This window comes from Diceros bicornis, chromosome 9 (genome assembly GCF_020826845.1).
Source record: "Diceros bicornis minor isolate mBicDic1 chromosome 9, mDicBic1.mat.cur, whole genome shotgun sequence".
In the NCBI taxonomy this organism is placed as follows: domain Eukaryota; kingdom Metazoa; phylum Chordata; class Mammalia; order Perissodactyla; family Rhinocerotidae; genus Diceros; species Diceros bicornis.
In genome coordinates this window covers 33742962-33765210 of record NC_080748.1, presented here as the reverse complement: position 1 = coordinate 33765210, position 22249 = coordinate 33742962, and the positions used below count along the sequence as shown (strand labels likewise).

The window sequence follows — 22249 nt, the reverse complement described above, 5'->3', positions numbered from 1 at the left end:
TGTTTAAGATCGGATAAATATCCTTCCGCTTCTGGGAAGGTCGACTCAGCCCCTGTCTAGGAGTTGGCCTAAATCCAGTCCTTTTGCAGCAGTTCATAGTACCTTTCAGTAACTATTCACTCCCTCCCCATGACCTCCCTGAGAAGAGAATCCTTTCCTGTCCCGTTGACTTCGGACTTGGAATGCGGCAGAAATGAGAGTGTGCCAATTCCAAGCCAAGGCTTACCTCTCAGGGAGCTCTTGAACTCAGCCACAAGGAGATACGCCCTGGGTAGCCCTGAGGTCATAAGAAGGAGACACGTGGAGCGGCTTCCCTGGCTGACCTACCAGCCTGTAGTCTAAAGCAGAGCCACCCCATCTGACCCACAGATACATGGGAGAGACATAAATGTGTATTATTGTATGTCCCTGAGTTGATTTTGTGGTGTTTGTTCAGCAGTAATAGCAACAGTTGACTGATACACCTGGCTTATGAAATATTAGTTAAAATCAGCTGAGAAGCTTCTGGGAAGTAGTTTTCCTCTCTGCTAAGAGAGAGTTGCATGAAGATAAACTCTCTCCTCAGTGCCACATCTTGACTTTGAAATAGCCAGTTTACGATCACAAAGAGAAGGCCAAGAGAATCAGAGACACCAGTCCAGAATCACTGAACCAATGAAACCAAGCAAGAATAGGTTAAAAAACCTTCCCTGGGCTAGAAGAAGAGAGCAAAAACTTTGAGATAAGCTTTGCTAACTGCAGCTGTGCATATTCAGCATAATCAACTGTTGTTTAAAACTAACCAGGTCTTTCTGTCCCTCCTGACAGTGAGCTGTCTTTCCCAGGAAATCAAGGTCCAGACATCAAGATTCAGCCTCACAAGGCCAAACGCAGGCTGAAGATGAAAACTAACCAGAAAAGTCCAGACAGTCAAGGGAAAGAAATTCAGTCTTCAAGGCAAAATGCAAGGTGGTGGGAAGGTGCCAGCCAGCACGTGCCCATGCTCCCCCTCCCTTACCTGAAACCCCAGCACATGCTCTCCCTCACAACATTTAAAACCCCTTGCCTCCCATCTTTCGGGGAGACGGGACAAATTTGAGAGTTCTCGTCTCTCAGCTGATGTCACCCGAAATAAAAACTCTTTCCTTGCCATAAGCCTGGCGTTCTAGTTTTATTTGGCCCCTCTTGTGTGGCAGGTAAAGGACCTGGGTATGTATCCAGTAACACCAATACCACCAAGCACCTTGCTTCACTTCTTGTAAAGTGACAAAATAAATCCTATTTGTTTAACCCATGATTTGTTGGGCATCTCTATCTGCAGCTGAATGTATCCTAAGTGATACGTGTCGATATTGAAACCTAGAATGACTTAACTCTAGGATTTTTACTTTTTATAACTTAAGCTAACATATTTGACAACTGCCCCAGAATTATTTCTGGTTTGTGACCAGTTGTATGTATTATGCTGTTATTTCTGACTTCACTGGCTCATTCAGTCAGTATTAGCGCTAATTCATTGGATACCCAAGCATTTAGGTTGTCCGCCTCAGGGAACCATATTCCCCATGACCATGCTGATGGATACAGAGCTTCATTCCCTTCAGAGAATCTTTCTTCACTTTCAGCGTGCACCTACTCTCCACACTGCAGTATTCCATGTGTAGCAAAGTTACTTCTTGCATCCTTTTTGATTTGGTCATCTTCCAAGGATTCTCCTGACACTCCCTGCCTCCTTACCACATCTGGGCCAAGGGAATAAAAAAGTGAGATTCCTGTGAAAAAGGGAAGGGGAAAGGAGACAAGCCCTTTCCACTGACTCCTCATTTCAGAGCTAACTGGTGCCACTAAAAGCGCGGATACTGGAGACTACCTGAATTCAGGTCCTGGTTCTGCCTCTTCCCAGCTATGGAAATATGAACAGGTTATTTCACCTCTCTTTACCTCCATTTCCTTAGAGGTAGAATAAAGATACCCATAGCATATACCTCAAAGTATTGTTACGAGGCTTAAATGAGTTAATACACGTAAAATGCCTAGTATAGTGCATAGTATGGAACAGTTATATAAGAATTGGCCAATTTTGTTGTTTCTATTAAAGCATAGAATGTTGAAACTTATAGACAGAAGGACGGACAGCATCAGGAAGGGGCAGATGGTGCAATGGGAGTGCTGGTAATATATTTTGGCTAACATACGGCATTTGGAATAATAGAGTTATAGGATCAGTGACCCAAATGTAATGCTTAAATATCCTGTACAGCATTCTCATCAAGTGAGTCTATTTTTCTTAAGACTTCTGGAGTGGGGAGCTCATTCTTTCCTGAGGTTGTTCATTTCAACAGAAATTTGTATCCATTGTAGTTTCTACTTATTGATTCTAATTTTTACTTTTTAGGGATATTCAGAGTAAGTCTAATCTCTCTTAAATGTGTAAGCCCTTTAAATATTTTGTTAGGCATCATTGCCTACCCCCACCCCTTCTGCCATAGGTCTTTTCCAGATGCAATAGTGCTTATGTATGTGCCAGCTCATCTTATGACATAGCACCTCTATTTTAACCATACACCCCGGTTAGCCTATATCCCTTTTGCGGACCCAATACTGCAGCACAAAGCACACCAGGGCAGTCTCAGCTTCTCCCTTGTCTTAGAAACCTCACTTCTGTTGATGTAGCTTATGCACTCATGAATCCCTCTGGCAGCCTCATTAACTCATTCTGCATTTACTTCCCCTATGCCTGAATTGCTACTAAACTCCAAATTCCTCTTCTGTGTTTTTTCCAACTAGAAATGAAGCTCTGATGCAGAATCTTGTTTTTATTGTTACTACATTTCCAGATCTTTTTGTATTCTGATTCTGCCATCCACTCTTTTCCATCCCACCTAGATTTCTGTCATCTGGAAACTAGATCTTTGTCATCCAAAAACTTAATAAGCTTGCCTATTAAGTCTTCATTCAACACCTTGGTAAAACTGTGGAATAGATCAGGGCATGCCACCAAAAACCTATTCAGGTTATCATTGACCCATTAATCAGCACCCCTAGTATAGATTTTTAACAAGTTTCAAATTGTACTTATCTGTCAATGAGCATTTCACAAGCGTACCTTATCAATTGTAGAAATACCAAGTCCTCAACATCTGAAAGTCCCAGAACCCTACCCCTATTAACAACAACAACAACAAATGACATTGTTTGAAAACATAACTGTCAGTATTGATCTTTTAAATGTTTATAAAGATGGATGTTAACTAGACTTATTGTGGTGATTATTTTGCAATATATACAAATATAGAATCTTTATGTTGTACATCTGGAACTAATATTGTATGTCAATTATATCTCAATAAAAAAATAAAATAAATTTGCTCTGCTTATCTATTGTTGAGTGGTAGATGGTATTTTTATTTAATCTACTTTTTAAAAAATCAGAATACATATGAAGAGTGTTTTCATGGGCAAGATCTTAAGCTTCATGCCCATGTCTTCTGTGAATGTGTAAATGCCTGGGCAGGTTTGAGGACTGATGGGACTGGCCTGCTAGATATCTATCTGCATGAAGCCTTCCCAGGAGCCTTATTAGAAGGTCAATGACTTGGTATAATAAGATCTAGCTCCAGAATTATGACCATAAGTCTTTGTGAAACTGAAGCCTACTCTTACTCAACCAAGGAGTACTCCAGATGGGAACAGAACACACCCCAAGGACAGAAAGAATTAAGCTACATGAATTTTGTCTGTGGGTGATGGCTGGATAGGAGGAGTAATTTTCTATTACAGCAATGTGTGTGTTGCTTGAATTCCCTTTTAGTTCCAGAGTCCAAGGAGAGAAATCATAGACTTCAGGAAACCATGAGTTTAAGTCTTGGCTCTACTACTTAATAGCTATGCCATAGGATCTGTTTTAAGAGGACCATTGCTAATCTCTAATGAAAAAACTTCTTAGTAAAATCCTGCAATTTTTAAAAATAACCTGGCCTTAAGTCTAGAATGGTCTGCAAGCTCCCAGTGCACCTACTCTAGGTCCTTTTGATATCTTACCTCTTTCTTCCGTAGCCTTTATTTGGGATTATAGAGTCAGAATTAAATCTCTGGACATATCCTTCTTGAGTTATATTCCATTTTAGATTTTTTTCAGAACTTTTTAAATCTGTTTTACAAAAGCCCTTAGCACATATGTGGTCATACCCAGCTTTTCCTTTGCTTATAATCACTGCTTCTGTGTCCAAAGTAGGTTTCACTCACTAAAAGTGACTCTTATAGCCCAAACTGGGACTCTAAGTTTTCTCACTTTTGAGACCAGTGACCCCTAAGGGATTGGTATGTAGGAGAGTTTTTGTTTTGGGATCTTGGAGAAATGAAAGTTTTCTGTGAAGAGATCAGAGGCAAAAAACAAGATAACAGGGGAATAATCAACCCCCACCTTAATCCCAACCAAACGAGATTGACCCCAACATACTATGTAGCCCTATGAGAAAGCAGAGTCCAACAAAGACTGTGAGAACTCTAAGTGGGGACACTCAGGGGACCAGGTGATAAGCAGCAACACAGAGTGGAGAAAAGGACACTTCCTTCACTTCGTCATGATGCACTGACACCCTCTGAGGGCTTGAGGTAGCCAAGGGAGGACATCTGTGCCTGGCAGAGTTAGCCCCATGGAGAGCTCTGCAGCTAAGGGATCCTGGAAAAGGAGCAGGAGCAGCAGGATATGAGCAGATAATTTCCTCTTGGGTTCATGATTTTTCAGGGAAGTACTTATCTTCATGACATACAGCAATACTCTGCCTTTTGTTCTAGCAGACTAGATTCTTTGAATTAGGGTTTAACCTCATCTTGGGTTCCAGTCATGGGTCCGTCTTCTTCATTCAGTAATACCCATGAGGTCATATTTACCCCACTATCCTATCAAAGCACTTTATTACCCAGTCTAAGCATTGGAATGTAGATGTAGCAATGTCTTGAGCATTGTGTCCCATTGCTGTACCAATGTTTCATCTATGAAATAGTATGCGTCTTTTCTACCAACTGTCAAAATTATATTCTCTATAATGATTAGATGGTGGGTGTTTCTATTCACTTTTTTTATAGTCAGTTTTAATTCCTCTTGAAAAGTCTAGCTAGTCTTTGGAAAAACTATTTCTTTCCAAAACTGATGATACACATTGTTTCATCATTCTTAAATCTTAAGTTATTGTCCAAAAATTCATACCTTTTTCTTTGACACCATCTGTAGAGCTAGTTAATTATCTCTTATTTTATCTTTTCTTATAAAATTTCAAACTTTAGTGGTACTAGGCAAACATTTACTGTATGTCTAGGTCCTTCAGCCTTCCGCCAGACTTTATAAATCCCTTTAGATTTTTGTTGATGGTATTCCCATGTGTTGGGATGTCCATTATCTCTCGGCTTCATGCTTACCCCTCTATATCCTTCTCTTTACCACAGTAGTGGGAAGACTGCAAAATACATTTGACAAAATTTCTCGCCAGCTAGCATCCAACAGAAGCAGGAGATGGAAAGCTGGAGGAAAGGAGAGGCCATCTTCATGATTCCTGCTTGCATCTGTTTGCATCAGTGGCAGCATCACCAACCACATCAGCAATAGCAGCAGCAGGGGCAGTGATGGTGATGATAGCAACTGTAATATTAGCAGTGTTGGGAAGAACATGACGCAAGAGTGGCTAGTGAGTGCCTGACCTTGAGGTGCTGCCCAGGCAGCAGTGTCCCAGTGGAAGCAGCCTCAATGGCACAGTGTTCATGGACTCTGGGGAAACACATTTTCCCTTTGTCCTCCAGCTCCTGGTATGGTAGTAGTTGAGTGTAATTCCCAATCTTTGGACAAGCTAATCTTTCTTGTTTTGCTCCTCTAGCCCATTCCAATACTTCTGTAACAGATTCCTTACATTAAATTCCCTCTCTGTCAAACACCTAGATCTGTTTCTGTTTTCCTGGTTGGGCAGGGACTAATGTCCACTGCTATGAATCAGCATGTGTGTGTAACAGTCAGCAGATGTGGTATGCCCTAGAAAGCATTTCATCATATCCTGGGAAACATTCAAGGAAGATTCAATTGACAATGTCAACTCTACAGTACAACTGTTCATCAACTCTCAGGAGAGAATCACTAACCTCTTGGATCCAGTGAGAGGTTTTGAGGTATTTACGGGCATTTACAGACTCTTGTTTGTGCCACGTTTATTCCCCAGAAAGTCTGCATTTAAATTATTGAAAAAATGCAAACTTTTTGTGTCTGTTGAGTCTTTCATTTCTTCTTTAACCCATGCAATTCATCACTGTTATCTCCTTGTTTTTTTCTTTACCTTAACCTCCTAAGAATTTTGAATTTATAGTTTTCTTTTGGTATTTCTTCTTCCATTTTCTCTAGGAACTCTTCATCTTTACAGATAAGCTGGCATTCAGAAGGAGGATTCTCAAGAAAGAAAGGAAGTCTGTAGTCATAATGCTAGCCAGAAGAAGGGATAATGTTGTCCTTATGAGTCAGGTTAAAACATGAAGCTTATGCTGACGAGGTCGATGTGGGCAGGAATCTTGTGCCATAGGTCCATTATCATCTTTTGTAGCTCTGTCCAAAATCAAATATGGAGAATGTCTTACTTTTCAAAAAAAAAGAACATATTTTGAACTATGGGACAATTCCGTAGATTACCAGAGTCATATTCATGTACCTCTATATTTAGGAACTGTGCCTTCATCATTATGAGCAATCGAGATGGGGGCTACTGACTCCGAATCTGGGAAATATTCATGTAATGGTCTGTTGCTGTGATGGATTTCTTGACCTTTAATAATCAGCCTCTCTGTCTCCATGCACTTTCCTCCCCCATGTCTGCACATAACACAGATAGGGTAGATTTTAAAGTTGACGCTTGATTAGACACAAAATTAGGAAGAAAAAAACTGTGCAGTTGAATGTTGTCCAGAAGCAAGGAAAGGCATGCAGCCAAATTTCCCCAGCTCTTTGTTTCATCACATGATGTTGCTTGGATATCAGCTTATCAACAGACTGAATTTCCACTGCCACCACCGCATGAAGAAAGAGACCTTGCAAGAAAACTACATTGAATACGAATACCAGCTTTTAAAAAGGGGAGATTACAATACAGGGTAAGTTTCTTTTAAGCAAATCTGTCTTTTTGTTTCAGATGTGTTATTTTGTAGATTTTTCCTCCCTGAATTTCCCAAGCATTTTAATCAAACTTCATCAGATATAGACCACTTGAATAGGTAAGATGGATTTCCTCTACAATAGCCCAAGAAAAACACACATGAATTGTTGCCACAAGAAAGATTGACAGTCACTTCCTTATGCTATTTGAGGAAAGAAGAAATCTTTCCAGCTTTGAAGACTATTTATGCTCTGTTCTACAGATCTGGAAAGTGGAAGGAGGGATATTGAGATGATTTGAGCATAGGATAGAGTGTAGGCTTTTATCACAGAGGATATTAAAAGAGTATATCTTGGTTGGTACGGTTTCTGGAGTGCATGTTGAAGGAAAGTGGTATTAAATAAAATATTTATAGTTTAATTTATAAGTTTATATCGTGGAAACAGGACACACAGAGATGTTGACTGATGTTTTCCTAATAAGTTTCTCTTCTGGAAGATCTGAGCCTTAGATCTGTGAACTCAGAACCAATCAGAGTCTTCTCACATGTTAAAATACTTCTTAAGTGTGTGTATGTGTGTGTGCTCATATGTGTGCATGTGCCTGAGCATAAAATAGAGGAAGGGATGGGACTGGCCCAGTGGCATAGTGGTTAAGTTCGTGCACTCTGCTTCGGTGGCCCCTGGGTTCGCAGGTTTGGATCCCGGACGAGGACATACGCACTGCTTATCAAGCCATGCTGCGGGCGGCATCCCACCTATAAAGTAGAGGAAGATGGGCACGGATTCTAGCCCAGGGCCAATCTTCCTCAGCAAAAAAAGGAGGATTGGCAACAGATGTTAGCTCAGGGCTAATCTTCCTCACACACACACAAAAAAAAAAAAACAGAGGAGGGAAGAGAGAGTAGGAACTGGCATAAAGTGAGAGCATTCTGTACTCACGATCTCAGTTAATCAAACAACCCCATGAGGTAGGCGTTGACAAGGGTGAAGGAGTGAGCAGAGGGGAAAATGCTAGGGGTTTCCACTCTGTGCTATGGCAATCCTATTCCAATATGTCTATTCTTCCTTGATTGTTAAATGTTCTATTATTATATACACCTCAGATTCTAAACCCTAAACCACATGAAAAGGAGACTTACTCATAGCAGGTGTGACTCCCTCATTTTGTATCTTTGTCAGGCAAATAATAAGAAACACTGCTAGGTTTAATAGTTTCTTGTATAGTACAGTGCTGCAAAATTGCAGGTCTAAATGTGCAAGAAATGGAGAATGATGTAAAAATATACTATTCTGCCACGAAAAATCATATTTTCAAGGAATATTTAATGAGATGGGAAAGTGCACAACACAGAGTATGAGCTCCCTTTTCTAAAACCACACATGATGTACACAGAAAACAAAGAATAAAAGCAAATTAATCAAATGCCAACAATAGTTACAGACAGTTAGATTATGGATGATCTTATATTCATCAATTCTTCAATTTTTAAGATTTTCCAAATTTTCCAAAATGACATATGTTACTTTTAGAATCAGATAAGATAATAAACATTATTTGACATTATCAAGAAATAACTGTTGTGACGCGGTATGGCTCTACAACCCACCTGTTCCAAATGCAGAGTGAAGCAGAAAGACAAAGGGCTCTAAATTGTTCCTTCCATTAATAAAGGGTGAGAAGAGGGAGAAGTGCAGTCTGGTGAGGTCCAACTACTTAGAGACGTGAGAAAATTTCTTATCTCTTGAAATAAATGACATTTATCTATGTATCTGTTTACTTGCTTTCTTGTGTACATCCCCAAAATTGGTTGAACAAGATAAATTTTTATGCTACATTTTGTTGTTCCTTGGAAGTACAGGATAAAGAATGGGAGGAAAACGGAAAAGACAACAAAAGCTTCAGAACGTTCCACAGATTCCTCGCATTCGAGTCCCTCCCTCTGCTTCCGACACTTCATTACTGAAGGTACAACATACTTTCACAGATGGAGAGACCTTGTCTGTCTCTTCTTCAAACCTTAAGGACTTCTCCGGTCTTTGCTTACCCAGCATTAGGGAGAACATTGGGCCCAATGGAGGCCCACAGTGCGTGTTGACGGCGTGTATGAGTGAATGAATGAGCACTTGGATCATCTAATCCTATACCCATCCCATTTCAGGGGCTCCAGTAGATGGTCACACCTTCGTTGCTGACCCATTATCAGTGGTGGGAAACTCCCTGATTGGCCACATTGTGGCTCCCAGCTGGAGAGCTCTGTTATCTTCTTTCGGTCAAAGTTAGTTAAAGCCATTCTCACAAATATTCTTTGTAAAAATTTTGATTCTCTTTCATTCCCTCAAGCAACGGGATAAGAATATTAGGAATGCTACCTGGTACTTCTCATTTAGGAAGTTGAGAGTTCTACTAAGGAAAGAAGGAGGCATTTCTTTTTCCCTCATAAAATAAAACCATTAACTTTTAAGGTTTTGTCTTATATAATGGAAACTCCCATTACACTTTGGAGATTTGTTCTTGAAATTGGCTTGCAATTTTCATGTTACATTGTTCTCAATCATTTGAAAAGGTTTAATTAGGAATCCATTCTCTTCTTCAAATATGTTATCTTTTTTTTTTTTTTTTTTTTGTGAGGAGATCAGCCCTGAGCTAACATCCACCAATCCTCCTCTTTTTTTGCTGAGGAAGATGGCCCTGGGCTAACATCGGTGCCTATCTTCCTCCACTTTATATGGGACGCCGCCACAGCATGGCTTACCAAGCAGTACTTCGGTGCACGCCCGGGATCCGAACCAGCGAACCCCGGGCCGCCGCAGTGGAGCGCACGCACTTAACCGCTTGCGCCACCGGGCCGGCCCCTCAAATATGTTATCTTTTAAAACATCTAATTCAGAAACTGCAAAGCGGAAATGATGTCTCAAATTGTGAGGAACTGGTTCAGCTACTTTCACTCTGGATATAGTTTCGATGTCAAGTTTAAGGTCTTTAGACCACCTCCCCAAAAAAATCTGACTCACAGATTTCAGCTCCACATAAAATTTTTAGCAGATAAAAATTATTTTACTTTTATATATAATTATCTTATGTTTAGTTTTTATTAAATGGTCATCAACTAATTTTGAAAATTCCGTCATTGTTTTGAATTTTTCGGCCTAGGGTGAACTTATTTTATCTTGAGTTTTCTAGAATGTTGATGCTGTCTCAGTTTCCCCATCTGCATATAATAAGCACTTAAAATACGTTAGGTATATAATAGTAATTATAGTGCAGGCCTTCTTGTTCCTCCCTAGCACTACATGGTAGCCTTCTAAATGGTCTCTACCAATGGTTTGTCTTCCTTTAAGCCCATTCTCCACAGCAGGGCCAGAGTAATCTTTCTAAAATGCAAATCTGGTCAGTTTAAAGTGTGACATTTTGGGTTGGAAAATTCTTTGTTGCAAGGAAGTGGGAGGCTGTCTCATGCACTGCAGGATATTCAATAGCAACCCTGGCCTCTATCCACTGAATGCCAGTAGTGTCCCTCCCCTCTTCCACCATTTGTGACAGCCAAAAATTTCTGCAGACATTGCTAAATGTCCCTTTGAGGTCAAAATCACTCCTGTTGAGAATCACTGCCTTAAATAAAGACCTTCAATGGCTCCTCATATAAAAGGTAATCCTTAAATTCTTAACATAGCATAAAAGGCTTCCACGATCTTCTCCTGTCTAACTCTACAGCCTTTTCTGGCTTAGATTCTATGTTCTGGCTGAAGTAAAGAAAAAGTCTGGTTCTAATATATCCAGATATTTTGTGCCCCATAAGAAAATTTGTACCACTTTCTCTCACTAATTAGCCTTACTTTTTTTTCTAGTCCAGTGGTTCTCAAATTTTAGTGTGCTTGTATCAGAATCACCTGGAGGGCTTGTTACAACCCAGAGTGCTGGGCTCCATCCCCTAGAGTTTCTGATTCAGTTGGTCTGGGATGGGGCCTGAGAAGGTGCAGGTCTAAGAATCTCCCCAGGTGATGCTGATGTCCTTTGAGAACCAGCATTCTAGTCCTTTAGGAGATTCCTCCTCACCCTTAAGACTCAGAGATGTTGGTCATCTCATTTAGGAAGCCTTCCTTGACTGCTGCAGGCAGAGTTTGTTTTCCTTCTGTTTTCACAGCACCTCTTTACCAATGATGTTGGACCCTGATCACATTTCCCATCTACTCATCTATCTATCTCCTCCGCTTACTGAGAACTCTCAGTGGAAAGTTCTCTTTTACCCATTCAGAAGCCTGGCATATTTCAGGCCCTGTGTAGATTCTCATAGCCTACCTTCCTCAATAAGGATTATAATAGATCAATAAAAAATTTAAAAATCCTTGGATCTCCCTCAGCCCAATACTTCAACCTACTTACCTAGAATCTTTTGCTTACTCATTTTCACCATCACACAGGCCAGTAGAAGACTGTCTAAGTAAACTAAGGGAGGAAACTACTGAATTGTTGTTTCCGTTTGTTGTGTGTATATGTATATATGGAGAGAGAGAGAGAGAAAGAGAGAGAGAGAAGCATCTTATTTCTTTGGAAGTCAGCTTTGAATACATCACACTCTTAATCCTATAGAATGCCACCAGCTCATCAAAATCCCCTGCTCCACTCTAATAGGACCTAACCCAAGGGCAACAGCGCTACTTTTACAGCATCATGAGGATTTATGACTCTAGGCCCCAGTGGGAGGCCCTGCAGACCCGCTATATTCACAGCCTTCAGCACCAGCAGCTTCTCGGTAAGTTTAACTACCTGATCTGAACCAGGCACCTTAGAAAGGGACTCTTGCTGCAGCTGGAAGTCAAGTTTCCAGATAAATTATTCAAGAAGAATGGCCTCTGCCAGCGTGCTATTTTATCAACATGGTTGGCAGGCCAAGTTCAAAAATTATTATCCCTGACAATAGAAAGCAAGGTTTTATGAGCAAATTAAGAGGGTTTAAAGAAATCAGAGTATGGGGGCAGGCCTAGTGGCATAGTGGTTAGGTTCACGTGCTCTGCTTCAGTGGCGTGGGGTTTGTGGGTTCGGATCCCAGGTACGGACCTACACAGTGCTCATCAAGCCATGCTGTGGCAGCAATCCACATACAAAATAGAGAAAGATTGACACAGACGTTAGCTCAGGGCCAATCTTCCTCACTAAACAAAATGAAAAGAAAAGAAATTGGAGTGTGGATTGTTATAAAATGTCAACAACTATCTGAGATTTATAAGAACTTGATCTAGTAGAAATGGCAATGGGCTTAGGCAGATGGTCTAGGCTCAAACCACAGCTAGCCCCTTGCTGGTTGTGCAAACTCAAAGGGTTGGTTTACTCACAACAATAATAGTTATATTTATTGAGCATTTACTGTGTTCCAGACATTGTGCTAGGAGCTCTACATGTAATATCTCAGTTTCTCCTCACTTTATGGTTATGGAAAACCACAGATCAAGCAGATTATATAACTTGATCAGATCATAAATGTCATTTAGGACTGTCACCTCCAGAGATCACATATTTTCACCCTCATGTTTTGCTGTCTCTCTTCTACCAACCTCATGGGATTTTATGAAGTGCAAATGAAATAATGGTTGTGAAAGATTATAGATTATAGCAACAACCTACTGAGAGGTGTAATTGTTGTTAAATCCCTTTTCTTCTAGGAAAGGTTGTCAGTCTCCAGCTAGCCTCTATTGCACTCTTCTCCTAACTCCCATAGAGCTTTTTTTTTTGTAAACCACTCACTTGGCCTTAGTACATCTACCTTATATTGTCTTTCCTGTATTTGCACAAAAAGAAGACATGGTTTTTGCAAATGATTTAATAACAAGAACAACAATAGTTATCTTTAATTAGAGCTTCCTATATACTGGGCACAGTTCTAAGTCCTTTGAATATATTGTCTTATTTAAAACTCAAACACCCTCTACATGGTAGGTGCCTTTATAACTCACATTTTACAGAAGAGCAAATTAAGACATGGATAAGTTAAATAACTTGACCAGGGTCATGCAACTAGTAAATAGCAGAGCTGGGATTCAGCCTGGTCCCCATGATTGTCTGAAGTATTGCAGAAGCATCATCTACGAGCTTTGTTTGTAGCATAAAATTGCATAGAAGCCAACAAAGCCAGAAGCAGAGATATTCAATGTTTAGTGCACATAAAATCCACCTGTGTATGTTATTAAAATGCAGATTTCCAGGCCTAACTCTCTGAGTTTCTTATTCGGAAGGTCATGGAGTAGAGCCAGAAATCTGCATTTTTAGAAAGCATTATTAAATGTGGCCTCAGCCAGATGATTCTGTAGTAGGTGGTCTGCAGACTACACTTTAAAAAAACTGAGAGAGATTGAATATATTTGTTTCTGGTTTGAAGAAAGTTTTGATATTGAAGATAAGCAATTCACGTGAAGATTCCTCATGGCTCTAGTCCCTCTCCAAATGATTTGTCGTGTTAATCAACAACTAAGTATTTATTAACTTATTGAATGAGAAATACAAGGAAAGAAAAATATACTTCCTGTCCTCAAACATCATATAATCTGGGCATGCTACACATAGTTTTTTCTACCCTGTAAAGTAGAAGAAATTTTGTGAATATGTGAATATTTGAATATGTGAATATTTGCAGTGTTGTTTGCTTATTTGTTTTGTAAAATTGTTGACTTTGACGTTTCTCTCATTTCTTTCCCCTAGGCTATATTACTGCACAGGAGGCTTTGGCTTGTGCCGCTGTACTTAGAGAGTCAACCAAAAGAGCCTCAGCCAAGGTACCTCCTCAAAGAGCGGTCTCCCGGAAGGCTTCGGCCATGACAAGAACCTGGCCATCAGCACTCCCTGTGTCTGTGGTTCGATCCAGGGTACAAAGCACAGGGCTCTGATCCCTCAGGAACCGAGGCTTTGCACACACTCTGAAACATGTAGTTTGCCCATGTACCCCTGGCACCTAGCGGGTGCTTAGTGCATATTTGTTGAATGAGAATGAATAAAAGAATAACTTCTAATACAAACCCACACCTAGAAATAATCTTTCTTTCATTCGCATAAATATTATCAGCAAAAACAAGTTGAGAGGCTTAAGAGCAATGGAGCTAAGAGTAAACAAGACTTTCACTCCAAATATAATCTGTAAAGTGAAATGACTTTTGAAGCTTTCAAAGTAAAAGCTTCCTTTGAATGAGAACAGCCAGAGAAGGCCCAAGAACAGCGAAAGGGAATGAGTGACCAGAGGTGCAAGGTCCTCTGTCACTAGGTGACCGTTCCCTATAAGCCACCCACTGCATATATTGAAAATACGTAGACCAACACAGAGGTAACACTGAGCATACAGGGCTTCTGGAGCCATATCACCTCAGCGGCAACTGGACTGTGTATTTCCATGTCCTCCTTCCTCTCTTCTTCCCCGTCAAGCAACAGCATTCAACTTGACCTAAATCTTCTGGTTCTTGCCTGACTCAATCCCTTTGCATCATCTTGAAACTTGGACTTGTCAACATGCCACAGCTGGGTTCATTCTACACAGTTGTATTTGACCTTGATTTGGGTAAGAGAGTTCATGCCTATACCTTCCCCTGGCAGCTTAAGATAAACTCTCAGAAGAACAAGAAATAACCCCAAAGAACTAGTCTCAAGTCTAACCATTCCATGGCCTTAATGGTTTTAAGCAAAGCACACGAGACCATACAAATAAGCAAAAAATGAGATAACAGTGAGTCAGATCATCATACAAATGGTATAGTATGATATTAGCTATATTTAATAGTTATTTTCATCACTAATGATTTTCTTGTGTGTCAAAAATTAGTCACCAGTGCTCACATAAAGTCAAAATAAAAAATGCCTTTTCTTCATGTTCTTTCTAAATGTTCAACCTCCTTCCCTCATTCAAATCAGCCAAGCACTTGGTCATGCTCATAAAAGGAGTTAGTTAAGATGGAATATAAACTTACTTGACAGGGATGTGCTAACATTGATCTGAAAGGAAGATTCTGCACTACTACCAGAAGAAAAATAAAACTCATTGATGATTATTATTATCTTCTCTCTCTGCAACCATTAACATAGAAGATATAAAAGTTGTAATGAGATTCTGAAAACTCCCAATACTGGTTCTGAGATTTGGTCTGACTGTTTTTGGGAGGAAGCACGGGCGTGGTTGGCCCACTAGTCTGACAGGAAGACTTGGGAAAGTCAATACTGACCTTGCTGGGTTCATGCACTTAATCATAAAGAAGCTTCTTGACCTCTGCAAATCCGCACCCTGACTCAATACTCTAAGTAGCTTTAAGGTTGTAAGTTAAAAATCATTAAGTAGGCTTAAAAGAAGAAAAAAAATTCAAATGGAACTGGAGGTACCTATAGGATTGCCCTCTGGAGGTAGAGAGGTTTGTGGTAGACTAACTTGTACTGTACTAGCCTTCCACTGTTTCCACATGGGGCTTTTATCGCTTTGAACTTCTTGCATGCACTTTTATCTTAGACTTTTTTGGATAAGCAAAGATATTTGCTGTACAAGCCTTGGTGCATGATGCAGAATATCAAGGAGGCCATTTATGATTCTGAGCTGCAATCCTGCATCACAAATTTCAGAAGCACCTTGTTTACAATAGAAGCTTTTAAGAGCTAATTGGCAGGTGAATCTCACAGGCCTGTAAGAGGGACGAATAGATCTAAGTTGGTGCAGAAAGTCTCACTTGTTGACTCTCCCTTCAGAAAAGACAACGCCCTCCCTCTTGAGCCCCACACCCAAAGCTTATGAGGAATATGATTGGTTATGGTGCTAGAAGAAAGGTGCTCACCTGGAAGGACGCTGAGAAAGATGATCAAAGGAGAACAGAGGGCAACCTGTAACTTTTAGGAAAGTCTACTACTTGGACCTGTTGGAACATTGCTTGCTCTCACAAAGTCACTCTTAAACTTAAAGTTCTCAAGATCAGTGACCATTTCACCTGAAATTACTAGCACCTAGCACAGTGCCTGGTCTGTGGTGGGCAATCAGTAATACTTGCTGAATGATAATGAAATGTTCAAAAAGTCTGCAAATCAGACTGGCCTCTAACTTTGTGATGTTATTCTACGGTCCCAGGAAGCCACAACTACTGATGAGGAGTAGCAGTAGTTTATCAAGGACAGGGGATAGGAGCAGTCAATCCCAGGTGCAGGCAAAAGGGCACATTGTCTGTGAAGAATTTTAAAACAATAATAAAGCTGACTAAAAGTTGGTCTGCTTTCTATTATCAGCATGAGCCAGCAATTCTAAACAATATCAGTGATAAAATATTCCTCTCCCCAAAATCTTTTATTGGTCTAAGTTCTAAACAATTGCTGAGGTTACTGTTGAGTTTTAATAGTATATATGTAAGCTTCAAAGTAGCACATTTTTATTGCTCTTCCTTTAATAATCATTTTATTCTGCATGGAAAGTAATTCAGAGAACTCCCAACCCACACAACATGAGCTCACATATCTCCAACCACAGTAGTACTATATATTCTTGCATTTAAACAGTAGTTTTGAAATGAACGATGATTACACTGTGATTGTAAAGACAAGAAACAGAACTTGAATTACTTTCATTCTTTATTCTATGTGGACACTTAGCATTTTTCTTTTTAAAATAATTTTATTGAGTTAGAATTTATATGCAATAAATACACTCAATTAAAGTTCAACGAGTCTTGACAAATGTTTACAGTCACATAACCACCACCACAATCACGATATAGAACATTTCCATTACCCCCCAAATTTCCTTGTGTTCTTTTGTAGACAATCTCCCTGCCCAAACTCCAGCCCACTGGAATCACTGATCTGCTTTGTATCACTACAGTTTTGCCTTTTCTAGAATTTCACATATTTGGAATCAGAATATCTAGTCCTTTTTGTCTGGCTTCTCTCATGTAGCATGATGCTATTGAGGTTCATCATGTTGCATTTATCAGTAGTTTGTTTCTTTTCACTGCCAAGTAACATTCCATTGTATGAACACACCACAATTTGCTTATCCATTCACTAGTTGATGAACATTTGAATTGTTTATAGCTTTGGACTATTACACATAAGTCTGCTATAAATATTTTAATGTAAGCCTTTGTGTGAATATAAATTCTAATTTCTCATGGATAGATATCTAGGAATACGGTTACTGGGTCACAGGGTAGATTTAGGTTTAACTTTATAAAATATTGCCATAGTGTTTTCCAAAATGACCTCATCATTTTGTATTCCCACTAGCAACGTATAAGAGCTCTTGTTCCACTTGCAACATCAGACATTTAAATTTTTGTATTCTAGTGACTGTGGCTGCTGGGCAGAAGAGAACTTGGATGTGTGGAAGATAGTGTCAATACTAATTATAGTCACCTTACTGGGAACCATGGCAAATTTCAGGAAAGGAGGTCATGATAGACATGAGGGTGGTGATGGCAATAATCTTGAAAATGTAACACAAGAAATTTCAAAGTTTAGCTGTCAACCTTGATAAAGCAACTCTCCAGTTTATTTTTAGGGGAGGAAAGGTTGGAGGAGGTGAGAAAGAAGAAAAAGAAGCAACCTCTGCAGAAAGGATCATCCTTGCCAAAATTGTAATATGGGTTCAGTGTGTCCTCAGTAACTTCTCACTTTTCTTTGTTTACATTGTTCTCCAGGTTCAGCAACCAACACCCCACCACCACCACCACCAAAATCTTTATGCACTGTATTGGTTGTGTATTGCTGCATAAAAAATTACTCCAAAACTTAGTGACTTAAAACAACAATATTTACTATCTCATAGTTTCTGTGGTCAGGAATTTGAGCATGGCTTAGCTGGAGCTTCTGGCTCAGAGTCTCTCACAGAGCCAGAAGACTGCAATCAAGGTGTCAGCTTGGTTATGGTGGTCTCATCTGAAGATTCAACGGGGGAAGGATTCACTTCCAAGTTCACTCTTGTGCTTGTTGGCAGAATTTAGTTTCTTGGAAGCTATTGGACTTAGTGCTTCAGTTCTTTACTGGCTGCTGTCTGGAGGCCACCCTCAGTTCTTGCCACATAGGCCTCTCAATAAGGCAGCTCACAAATTGTGACTTGCTTCGTCAGAGTTAGAAAACAAAAGAGAGAGAGAATGTATAGTAGAACTTACAGTCTTTTATAGCCTAATCTTGGAAGTGACATCCCATCACCTTTGCTATGTTCTACTCATTAGAAACAAATTACTAGGTCCAACCCACACACAAGAGTAGTGAATTTCACAAGAGCAAAAATAGCAGAAGGTGGGGATCATTGGGAACCATTTCAGAAGCTGTCTACCAAAGCCAAGACTAGAGTGAAGTGAGTGAGGTGCTGAGGGTGTAAAATAGAAGGAAACACTCTTTCCTGCATGACCTTGAGACTGAATCCTATGTAGTCCCTCCCTAGACGCCTCATTGCCACACTTCAGTCTTGGCCCCTCTGTCTAAAACATGCACCCAACATCTTTATGCTGACTTCTGATATCACCCAATTGGGACTCCCTGCATAGACACCTAGTCTGAGCCTGCCTTCTCAGACACCTGTCCCATGCTGCACACTTTCTTCTTGCCATGATTCTCTCTTAAAACTGAGCTATTTTGTGTTCTAATCTTCCAACATGCTGTTAGAAAAAAAAATTATTTCAGACAAGCCAAAGACATTCAATAATTAATACCTAATTCATGTGTAATCTTTACATTTAGAGCAGTATTTATCAAAATACAATCCATATACCAGACCCATTGAGGATGCTTAAAGAAAATGCAAATTCTTGGGTCCTATCCTAGACCCAGTGAACCAGAATCTCAGAGCTAACATCCTAAGGGATACTCACACTTACTAAAGTGTGATAGCCCTTTGCATTTAAGGAGTGATTTCAATAGTCATAACACTTTACCCCTAATAAACTGAGTTTCTGTTTGGAAAATTTGGCAAAAATTTAGTGGCAAGGACTGCATGATGAAAGAGGCTTTTAGGGTAGAGAAACTATCTCCTTAATAACCTTCAATAACCCGTGTAAATAAATTGCTTGTTATTCTTACTCACGGCCAGGTCAAACCTAGGGTATTTTATGACAGTTCTTGAATCTACTATAATGATTTTTTTCCTAGACTTGGTATTACTAAATATGCATGACATTTCCACCGAAATGAATCCTGACTTGGTTTTCCCTCCCATTTCCTATTTCGTGACAAAGGCCATAGGAACATGTCCAAGAGTTCCTGCACCTTTTCAATTAAAATGAATTGTTAATTGCATCAGTGCTTGTAGAGAAAATCATTATATCAGCCTCATTGACTCTGCTTTCCCCCCTAAATTACAGTCTGTTGCCTGAAAGTAATCAATCTTTTTGTTGGAAATCTATCCCTTGTCTGTCTCCAGAGAATTGTCCCTCACTTTTCTCCACATTAGGGCTATCGGACTGTGCCAGTTGTACAATGGGTTCAGTCAGGTCAGTAGTAGAGGAAATCCCTGTAGCTACTGGAGATCACAGCTTGGGTGCAGGGTCAGAGGCAATTACCCAACTGTAACTGAGCCAAACACTCAGACACTACATGTGAGTTCCCAACATCCTCCTGGCTCATGGAGCATGGTAGACCTGAGGGGAAATAAGTACCTGTTTATAAACGGAGGGTTCTAGAGAAAAGAATTTCCTACTTTAAAAACAATGTAATAGTCCTGAAGGATGATCTAAATGACAAGGTATCATAGAAAGTCAGTGATGTTTCAGAAGCCCAGCCTTGTACAAGAAAAAAAATCACACCATTGTAAATATATTACTTATTTAAATTCAGTAAGCTATTATAGAATGTGTTGCACTGTGTATTTATGTAAATAAGGAAAGATCAGAAGGTAAAGTGCCATAAGGCAGGGGTCTGTTTGAAGCACATCTAAGATTGGGTGGAGAGGGAGGGATTGGGGAGGAGGGGGAGGCTGCTGGTGGGTTAAATGGTGTGTTAAAGGCAAGGAGTTGGTGTAAAATGGGGCTCCTAACTGAAGAGTCGGAGAGCTGAAAAAGCTGAGAGATATGTCTAATGGGCTGGGACCAAGATGATGGAAATGTTAGCCAAGAAACACGTGAAGCCGGACAAGGAGTTAATTAAGATCAAAAGAATACATGTATAATCTATGTATGTTAAATGACCTTCAATTTTGGGAAGAGAAAGTCAGGTATTTAGCTTCAAGCTGTCAGGTCTTTTCTGCAAAAAAGAAGGGTATTTAGATTTTGCTTCCAGTTCTAATATGTGAGTTTTTTTTCCCCACACCAAGCAATTCTCGGACACTAACTGGGTGTCCCACAAATTCAACTCAATTCTGATACTATCAACTTGGAGATAGCATCAGATTTCACAGGCTAAGAGCTCAGTCCTACAAGATTGTCCTCCACTTCAGATGCCAGTCACAAGTTCAGGTTGCCACCTGTGCTTCTGAATGACTGGCTATAAATCAGAGGTTCCCATGAACCCCTCCCTGGGTTTGATTAACGTGCTAGAGCAGCTCACAGAACTCGGGAAAACATTTACTTATTAGATTACCAGTTTATTATGAAAGGATATAATTCAGAAACAGCCAGATGGAAGAGATGCATAGGGCAAGGTATGGGGGAAAGGGCTCAGAGCTTCCATGTCCTTTCCAGGTGTGCTAATGTCCCCACACCTCCACGCGTTCTCCAACCTAGAACCTCTCTGAGCCCCATCCTTTTGGGTTTTTATGGAGGCTTCTTTACATAAGCATGATTGATTAAATTGTTGGCCATTGGAGATTGAATTCAATCTCCATCCCCTCTCTCCTCTGTCCTGGGAGGTGGTGGCGGGGTGGAACCGAAAATTCCAACTCTCTAATCATAGGGTTGGCTACACTAGCTCCTTAGGTGCTTTCCAAAAATCATCTCATTAACATAACCGAAGACACTTTTATGGCTCTTATCACAGGAAATTCCAAGGGTTTTAGGAGCTTTGTGCCAGAAACAGGAGGAAGAGCAAATGTATATTTCTCATTATAAATCACGGTATCACAGGCACACACAAAAAAAGAAAGTTATTTTAGAATTTAGCATAATTCTTAGGATAACCTACATAGTTGAAACAAGTATTTTTTTAAAACTTTACATATGATTTCAAAATTATACTTTTATGATTAAGTATCTCATTGGTGAGATGGACTACATTAAGTGTTCTTCTTATGCTATTTAGTCATTTATATGTTTACATATTTGCACTACCTGGGAGCTAGTGGGAATAATATTCATTAACTATTATGTTTACAAGCAATTAGGTGTGGCTCAAGTGCAGAGCATATATACACAGGTAGTGGGAAATAAGTCCAGGAAGAAATTATAGCGTGGTCATAGAGAAACTTTAATAAAATTTAATTGGCAGACAATAGGGAATCGCTGGAGTTGTTTTTAGTATGACCTTGGCTTGAGAGAATGTTAGGAGGATAGATTTCCAATAATGGGCAGGATGAATCAGAGAAGAAGAGGAAGAAGTCAGGAAACAATTTAGGAGTCTGTCCCAAGATTTCAGGAGCAGAAATGAAGAGTGAACTCAGGAATGAAATACAAGGAACAAAAGCAAAAGAGCTGGTGACGGAAGGATCAGTGACTCAGCTGGGTGTGACAGAAGAGATCAGGGGTGTTACCGAGACTCGAGTGAAAGCACAGGGCAAATGACCCTCAGAAGAAGAGCTGACCTGGCAGCCGGTGAAATATTGTCTGGCTTTGGACAAGTTGAGTCTCTGGGTTTCACAGGCATTGGCATAGACCAAGAGGTCAGCCCTGGGGGTGGAGATCCCCAGGGAAAGAGAGCAGAGAGGTTCGAGAACCGAGCCAGGGACAGCACCCGGGGAAGGGGCAGGGGTGTGCAGCGTGAAGCCCTAGAGGAGAGCAGTGTGCTTGAAGAGGATCATTCAGAAAGACAGGAAAGCCAGCCTCACAGAGGTCAAGAGAAGAGAGAAATTGAAAAAAGGAAGGGCTAATGCCTGCTTGAGGCAGATAAAGACTAAGATATGGCATTAGGGTTGCCTGTTAGAGCCTGTTGGTGACCTTAGCAAAGCAGTGTCATTCAGGCACGCGGGCAGCAGCTGGACTGTAAAAGGTGAGAGGCTGGGGTGTTATGAGAGCACAGGGAGCTGCAGAAAGAATCCAGAGTTTCAAGCCATG

At 40.2% G+C, this 22249-nt stretch overlaps 1 protein-coding gene across 1 annotated transcript; it reads left to right on the top strand.

Annotated features, from left to right (window-relative positions):
- Positions 1–8975: 8975 nt before the first annotated feature.
- FAM216B (family with sequence similarity 216 member B) lies at positions 8976–14035 on the top strand. The gene is made up of 3 exons (XM_058547694.1): positions 8976–9074; positions 11739–11859; positions 13800–14035. Exons 1-3 carry the CDS (start codon positions 8976–8978, stop codon positions 13982–13984), a joined length of 405 nt encoding a protein of 134 aa, XP_058403677.1. The 3' UTR covers positions 13985–14035.
- The last annotated feature ends 8214 nt before the right edge of the window (positions 14036–22249 follow it).